This window comes from Salvelinus fontinalis, unplaced genomic scaffold (genome assembly GCF_029448725.1).
Source record: "Salvelinus fontinalis isolate EN_2023a unplaced genomic scaffold, ASM2944872v1 scaffold_2545, whole genome shotgun sequence".
NCBI classification, from domain to species: Eukaryota; Metazoa; Chordata; class Actinopteri; order Salmoniformes; family Salmonidae; genus Salvelinus; species Salvelinus fontinalis.
In genome coordinates, this window is record NW_026602754.1 from 1 (window position 1) to 8,589 (window position 8,589).

The following is an 8,589-nucleotide window of genomic DNA, read 5'->3' on the forward strand; positions in this document are numbered from 1 at the left end:
GCGATGGTGCATTACTGCCACCGTCTGGACAGTTGGGTTCATTAAGATTTGGCACACGAATAAAAGAGCGCAACACCTTAGTCTTACCCAGTGTAGTGGCACTGTTATTACACCGTATCAACATTGTATAAACACTTGCCCACAATCCCCCCTTCGCCAAAACACGTGTAAATATTGGACTATAAAGTGTGCCTTCCTGTATTATACTTATGCTACGATGTTTATTCTATTCAACTGAGCCATTTACTTCATGTTGTTATTCTTGTATTTTCTTATTTCTTATTGTTTTGCATTGTCGAGAAGGAACCTGCAAGTAATCATTTCGTTGGACTAAGTGTATCCGTAAACGAGTCTAATAAAACTTGAAACAGGTGGCCTAACTGGCCCTTATTCATAAAGTGTCTTAGTGCTGATCTATCATCAGTTTTAGCTTTTGGATGATAATGAACAAGATCACATGGACAGGGAGGACCTGATCCTAGATCAGCACTGATATGCTTTATGAATATGGCCCCTGGAGAGCAGTGGAAAGGGAGAACCCCTAAAGACCCAAGACAGTGACTGAGGGGAAGATGTCACAGGGGTTATTTGGAAGAAGCCCAGTAGTGTCCCTGTAGATAGATGGAGCCATTTTCCTGATACATAGAAACACGTCTGAAACCTATCCCTAGGCAACACAATGGTCTGGTTTCAATGAAGGACTCTTTTGGCATAGAGGAAATACGTAGTTCCTCTTTGCCAAAAAGGTCCATCGTTGAAACCAGACTCAAGTCACTGTGTTGCCGAGGTTCGGTTTCTAAGACTATGTAGACCCCATAGCACCAGGCAGTGTCACACCTTACCCTGCCATAACACTGGGTAACTGAAGTGTCATCAAGGACGCACCATTTGAGGAGTTCTGTTAAGATGAGGGTGGGGGTCAATTCCATTTTAATTCCAGGCAATTCAGAAAGTAAACCAAATTCCAATTCCAAATTTTCCTAATTGAAAAGCATAGAAGATAATAGGAATTTCAGTGCACATCCTCGATTGACTGGAATTTAAATGGAATTGACCCCAACCCTGGTGAATATTGCGTTAATGGTCCAAAAGCTACGGCTAAATCATTCTGCATGATTTACTCTACACATCCAATAGTGCTCATATCTACATGGTAGGCCTGTGTTTCTTTGAGTTTAAGACCATGTTGTTAGGAAATCATTTATTATGAAAGTGTATTGCAACAGACAACCTCTTGCCAGACTAATTATTTCACAAACATCACTGGAAGAAATACTGTTATTAAACCACAGCCTGAGACCATTTACATGAGCTGTTTGTGTGGTGGTGTGGTGTGTTACTTTCCACTGTGTAATATCTTTCTGACAACTGCTGCTCTACTTTACCCTCAACTGAGTGGGTCATGAGTCATACGCTTCTTTTGTTCCTGTGATCTTCACTGCAATTTTCTTGAACATTTCCACAGAAGTCACAGCTTTAGAACAAAAAGGAAGTTAAGCAGCTGATTACTGTAATCATGACATTTTACTAGAAGATAGTTACACTAATGGATTGACCGTTCATGTATACAATAACACACTAGTCCAGCGTTTCCCAAACTCGGGACCCCAAGGGGTGCTGTCACGGCTGTTGCATGAAGTAGACCAAGGTGCAGCGTGGTGAGCGTACATATTCCTTTATTTAAGTGAATAACGCCGACAAAACAATAAACACTACAAAACAAACCGTGAAGCTAAAGGCTATGTGCCATAAACAAAGTCAACTTCCCACAAAGACAGGTGGGAAAAAGGGATACCTAAGTATGGTTCTCAATCAGAGACAACGATAGACAGCTGTCCCTGATTGAGAACCCTACCCGGGCCAAAACATAGAAATACAAATAATAGAACATAGAATACCCACCCCAACTCACACCCTGACCAAACAAAATAGAGAAATAAAAAGGATCTCTAAGGTCAGGGCGTGACAGTACCCCCCCCCAAAGGTGCGGACTCCGGCAGCAGAACCTAAACATATAGGGGAGGGTCTGGGTGGGCATCTATCCGCGCTGGTGGCTCAGGTGCGGGACGCGGACCTCGCTCCACCACTGGCTCACCCCACTTAGGTGGCACCTCTGGTGCGGGGACCCTCGTTGCCGACCCTGGACTGGGGACCCTCGCCGCGGGCCCCGGACTGGGCGCCGTAGGCTCCGGACTGGAGAACGTCGCCGGAGGCTCCGGACTGGGGACCGTCGCCGGAGGCTCCGAACTGGGGACCGTCGCCGGAGGCTCCGAACTGGGGACCGTCGCCGGTGGCTCCGAACTGGGGACCGTCGCCGGTGGCTCCGGACTGGTGGCCGTCGCCGGAGGCTCCGGACTGGGGGCCGTCGCCGGAGGCTCCGGACTGGAGACCGTCGCCGGAGGCTCCGGACTGGGGACCGTCACCGGAGGCTACGGACTGGGGACCGCCGCCGGAGGCTCCGGACTGGGGGCCTTCGTTGGAGGCTTCGTGCCATGACGCCTCACTGGAGGCTTCGTGCCTTGGATCATCACTGGAGGCTTCTTGCCATGGATCATCACTGGAGGCTTCGTGCCATGGATCCTCACTGGAGGCTTCTTGCCATGGATCATCACTGGAGGCTTCTTGCCATGGATCATCACTGGAGGCTTCTTGCCATGGATCATCACTGGAGTGAGGAGACGTATGGGCAGTCTGGTACGTGGAGCTGCCACAGGGCTCACCAGGCTGGGGAGACATACAGGAGGATTAGTTCTGGGTGCAGGCACAGGACTCACCAGGCTGGAGAAACATACAGGAGGCCCTGTCCTTGGCAGAGGCACCGGATACACTGGGCCGTGGAGGCACACAGGAGGTCTCGAGCTTGGAGCCTGCACAACCCGCCCTGGCTGGGTAGTTATCTACACCCTGCAAATGCGGGGCGCTGGCACAGGATGCACTGGGCTGTGCAGACGTACCGGAGACACAGTGCGCAGAGCCGGCGCAGGATATACTGGGCCGACGAGGCACACTAGAGGTCTGGAGAGCAGGGCTGGCACAACCCGTCCTGGCTGGATGCTCACCCTAGCCCGGCAGATGTGGGGAGCTGCAATGTAGCGCACCGGGCTAAGAACGCGTACTGGAGACACCGTGCGCTCCACTGCATAACACGGTGCCTGACCAGTACGACGCTCTCCACTGTAAGCACAGGGAGTTGGCTCAGGTCTTCAACCTGACTCAGCCAAACTCCCCGTGTTCCCCCCCCATTTTTTTTTGGGGGGGGGGCTGCCTCTCGGGCTTCCTTGCTAGCCGTGTTCCCTCGTAACGCTGCCGCTCTGCTTTTGCTGCCCCCAGTTCCTCCCGTGGACGGCGATACTCCCCAGCCTGCCTCCAGGGTCCCTTACCGTCCTGGATTTCCATGAATCCTGAACACGCTGCTCCTCCTTACCACGCTGCTTGTTCCGTTGTGGTGGGAAGTTCTGTCACGGCTGTTGCATGAAGTAGACCAAGGTGCAGCGTGGTGAGCGTACATATTCCTTTATTTAAGTGAATAACACCGACAAAACAATAAACACTACAAAACAAACCGTGAAGCTAAAGGCTATGTGCCATAAACAAAGTCAACTTCCCACAAAGACAGGTGGGAAAATGGGCTACCTAAGTATGGTTCTCAATCAGAGACAACGATAGACAGCTGTCCCTGATTGAGAACCCTACCTGGCCAAAACATAGAAATACAAATAATAGAACATAGAATACCCACCCCAACTCACACCCTGACCAAACAAAAATAGAGACATAAAAAGGATCTCTAAGGTCAGGGCGTGACAGGTGCATGTTTTGGTTTTTGCCCTAACACTGCACAGCTGATTCAAATGATAAAATATTGATAATTAGTTGATTATTTGAATCAGCTGTGTAGTGCTAGGTCAAAAACCAAAACGTGCACCCTTTGGGGTCCAGAGTACCAAGTTTGGGAAACACTGCAGTAGACCTACATCATGCATGTATTTTAGTACAAATAAATGTCAAAGTAGGGGGAAATAAAGAAACACGTATTTATTCATTACTGACTAGCGGTAGAAAGTGGTGATAGGATACAGGCATATTCACAAGAGTATTTTAGTCATTGTTCACTGTAACATTGTCACATGACTTGAATCATTCTACAGGAAGTGATTCTAAGAATATACCTATTGCAGAAGTTGAAGTTGTGGAAGCATGCACTATACTGCAATTGTAATTATTGATTCGGGATGGAATCTTCTTGGTGGTGCTGTGATCTGTGTCACTGATTTCTGTCAAAACAACAATGCAATTCATCTTTTAAAAAGACCATACCTACAGTCAAAGTTACATCATGATATGTTGGATGATTTTCAGTATTTGATACTGTTAAGTTTAATCAATTTGTGAGGGAGAATGCTGCAACTGTTCAGGTGATGTACAACAAGTCTCTTACCTCTGATCTGCATGTTGAGGTGGTCTTAGTTTTATGAGACAGTTTCTGTTCTGACATGCCAAGGCCACGATATGTACTGAAATATACACCAACAATATAGGATATGTCAATATCAACATTACACAAGCAGCATTGGCTACTCAGCAAACAACATTTAAATGTTAAACGATTTCAAACTTTTACATTTTGATATTATCTAGTATTTCCATTTACACACCCAGGATCATAACGATCAGAATAACATTCAGAACACTGTAAATAGACAGAAGACAGTTCTCCCACGATGACCTGCAGTTGGAGGTCTGGTTTGGATAGTCTGTGGAAAAAAATATAAATAACGCACAGCCAATGTAAAATGTCCTGAGTTATTCTCAACCACATCTAAAACTGAAAAACAGTATTTTCCATTATTGAGAACATACCCAAAAGGTAGCTCATATGTACACCATACATATCTGTACACCATACATATTCATCATTGAATGAAATGTGCACTTACCAGTGGTCATGAGTCTGGTGCCGTTGCTAAATAGGAGACTCTGGTCTTCTTTCTTTGCACAGTAGAACACTCCACAATCATCTACTGTTACATTCTGTATGAACAAACTATTTCCTGTTTCTAATGAATATTTCTGTCTATAATTATTATTGTAATAAAAAGCAGCAGGACTACTACTAGTGAAAGAGCGGAGTATGGCCAGTGGAGGCTGTGGTTGGTGCTGTATGTACCAGTATGCACTTTCTATGTTAAGAGAACAGTTTATGATTGTATTCTGTCCAAGTTCCACCAGTGTCTCAGTCAAGCCATCAGCTCCTAGACAGCATATAAAGAGACCTAGAAACAAACAGGTAATTACACATTTGACTCGTAAGTTATTAATTGTAGTAACAAAATAATTGTCTTACACAACAAATGTCCCACAACTCCCAGCATCGTCTCAAATGTGTGGTGGTGATTGGGTTGTTTCCTGCTTGTGTAGCAGTTGCCTGTTTGAGTGTTCTTTGCTGCTGTACAGACAAACCACAACATTGTTTTATAGGTGCTAGAGGTCAGACCAATCATAGTCAAGTCCACTTGACTTTGCCTTATATAGGCATACTCCTTGTAGGCATGCAATATTTACTATCACAAGTTGGAAATTCAATCAAATCATTTTAATTCAAGTCCTGAATTTAATAGCAATATATTTCATTGACCCCACCACCACCACAACCACCACCTTCAAACAGTAGCCATGTCTAGATTGACAGTTAACTTTCAATTTCAACTTACATTGCTAGTGGATCACCGTACAAGACACAACAAGTAGTCATAGTACACTTCAATCTGTCTGATCCGTCATGACATGTCCCGTCAGAGTCAGGTCGAGTCCGTGTATGTGTCATTTTGAATATTTAACTTTCTTGATTTACATTGACTGTGTCAAGTGAGAATGTGTATTTAATATGTCTGGAGTAGATTGACCTCAAGAGACACATGTAAGAAGGGGTGTGTTATAATGAGGCTCTGTTGGCTGTCAGGGACAAAGTGGAGTTTTTATTATTTCTTCTGCATTCCTCTTCTGCTCATCCCTCAACCGATTTCAGCGCAGCCGTAATCAACACAACATCTGACAAAAGAGGATGTGGTGATTGGCGTCAACTTGTTAAATGACCACATTCTCATTCTGCAGAAAGTTAAAAATAAGACGTTCATTTTTCTCTTGTCAATACAGCACTAATGTCAGAGGAAGGCTCAAAACATCACTGCGTCCAAGCTTCCTGCAATCCAGGACCTACATACTAGGCTGTGTCAGAGGAAGGCCCAATACATCACTGGGGCTAAGCTTCCTGCAATCCAGGACCTACATACTAGGCTGTGTCAGAGGAAGGCCCAATACATCACTGGGGCCAAGCTTCCTGCAATCCAGGACCTACATACTAGGCTGTGTCAGAGGAAGGCCCAATACATCACTGGGGCTAAGCTTCCTGCAATCCAGGACCTACATACTAGGCTGTGTCAGAGGAAGGCCCAATACATCACTGGGGCTAAGCTTCCTGCAATCCAGGACCTACATACTAGGCTGTGTCAGAGGAAGGCCCAATACATCACTGCGTCCAAGCTTCCTGCAATCCAGGACCTACATACTAGGCTGTGTCAGAGGAAGGCCCAATACATCACTGGGGCTAAGCTTCCTGCAATCCAGGACCTATATACTAGGCTGTGTCAGAGGAAGGCCCAATACATCACTGGGGCTAAGCTTCCTGCAATCCAGGACCTACATACTAGGCTGTGTCAGAGGAAGGCCCAATACATCACTGGGGCTAAGCTTCCTGCAATCCAGGACCTACATACTAGGCTGTGTCAGAGGAAGGCCCAATACATCACTGGGGCTAAGCTTCCTGCAATCCAGGACCTATATACTAGGCTGTGTCAGAGGAAGGCCCAATACATCACTGGGGCTAAGCTTCCTGCAATCCAGGACCTATATACTAGGCTGTGTCAGAGGAAGGCCCAATACATCACTGCGTCCAAGCTTCCTGCAATCCAGGACCTATATACTAGGCTGTGTCAGAGGAAGGCCCAATACATCACTGGGGCTAAGCTTCCTGCCGTGCAGGACCTATATACTAGGCGGTGTCAGAGGAAGGCCCAAAACATCACATGGGCCAAGCTTCCTGCCATCCATGATCTATATATTAGGCAGTGTCAGAGGAAGGCCCAATACATCACTGGGGCTAAGCTTCCTGCCATCCAGGACCTATATACTAAGAGGTGTCAGAAGAAGGCCCAATACATCACTGCGGCCAAGCTTCCTGCTATCCAGGACCTATATACTAGGCGATGTCAGAGGAAGGACCAAAACATCGATGAGGCCAGGCTTCCTACCATCCAGGACCTATATACTAGGCGTGTCAGAGGAAGGCCCAATACATCACTGGGGCTAAGCTTCCTGCCATCCAGGACCTATATACAAGGCGGTGTCAGAGGAAGGCCCAATACATCACTGGGGCCAAGCTTCCTACCATCCAGGACCTATATACTAGGCGGTGTCAGAGGAAGGCCCTAAACATCGCTGGGGCCAAGCTTCCTGCCTGGCAGGACCTATATACAAGGCAGTGTCAGAGGAAGGCCCAATAGATCACTGGGGCCAAGCTACCTGCCATCCAGGACCTATATAATATGCAGTGTCAGAGGAAGGCCCAAAAAAGTCAAAGACTGTTCTCTCTGCTACCGCACGGCAAGCGGTATCGAAGCCCAAGTCTATGTCCTAAAGGCTCCTGAACAACTTCTACCCCCAAGCCATGAGACTGCTGAACATTTAATCAAATGGCCACCTGGACTATTTACATTGACCCCCCCCCCCCCCCCCCCCCTTACCGGCACCCCCTGTATATAGCCTTGTTACTGTTATTTTATTGTTACTTTTTATTACATTTTTTACTTTATTAATTTACTAAATATTTTCTTAATTCTATATCTTGAACTGCATTATTGGTTATTGGCTTGTAAATAGGCATTTCACAGTAAGGTCTTCAGTCGTGGCCAAAAGTTTTGAGAATGACACAAATATACATTTTCACAAAGTCTGCTGCCTCAGTTTATATGATGGCAATTTGCATATACTCCAGAATGTTATGAAGAGTGATCAGATGAATTGCAATTAATTGCAAAGTCCCTCTTTGCCATACAAATGAACTGAATCCCCCAAAAACATTTCCACTGCATTTCAGCCCTGTCACAAAAGGACCAGCTGACATCATGTCAGTGATTCTCTCGTTAACACAGGTGTGAGTGTTGACGAGCACAAGGCTGGAGATCACTCTGTCATGCTGATTGAGTTCGAATAACAGACTGGAAGCTTCAAACGGAGGGTGGTGCTTGGAACATTGTTCTTCCTCTGTCAACCATGGTTGCCTGCAAGGAAACACGTGCCGTCATCATTGCTTTGCACAAAAAAAGGGCTTCACAGGCAAGGATATTGCTGCCAGTAAGATTGCGCCTAAATCAACCATTTATCGGATCATCAAGAACTTCAAGGAGAGCGGTTCAATTGTTGTGAAGAAGGCTTCAGGGCGCTCCAGAAAGTCCAGCAAGCGCCAGGACCGTCTCCTAAAGTTGATTCAGCTGCGGGATCGGGGCACCACCAGTACAGAGCTTACTCAGGAAT

General features: G+C 46.4%; 1 protein-coding gene across 4 annotated transcripts; it reads right to left on the minus strand.

Moving 5' to 3' along the window:
• Window positions 1–1,659: 1,659 nt before the first annotated feature.
• On the minus strand, window positions 1,660–6,166 carry LOC129850965 (protein SPT2 homolog). Of its 4 annotated transcripts, none has more exons than XR_008758914.1 (5): window positions 4,938–6,166; window positions 4,656–4,754; window positions 4,439–4,514; window positions 4,170–4,274; window positions 2,639–2,724 (listed from the first exon to the last, which is right to left on the minus strand). XR_008758914.1 is itself a non-coding variant. In XM_055917110.1 (4 exons), the coding sequence occupies exon 4, from the start codon at window positions 2,734–2,736 to the stop codon at window positions 2,101–2,103; it is 636 nt and encodes a 211-aa protein (XP_055773085.1). In that variant the 5' UTR covers window positions 2,737–4,274; window positions 4,439–4,514; window positions 4,656–4,754; window positions 5,345–6,166; the 3' UTR covers window positions 1,660–2,100. The 4 variants fall into 4 exon arrangements, 2 of the variants coding, with proteins under 2 accessions (XP_055773085.1, XP_055773084.1); XR_008758915.1 differs by lacking the exon at window positions 2,639–2,724 and having other exon boundaries at window positions 3,498–4,274; window positions 4,938–5,273; window positions 5,345–6,166; XM_055917110.1 differs by having other exon boundaries at window positions 1,660–4,274; window positions 5,345–6,166.
• Between the last annotated feature and the right edge of the window lie 2,423 nt (window positions 6,167–8,589).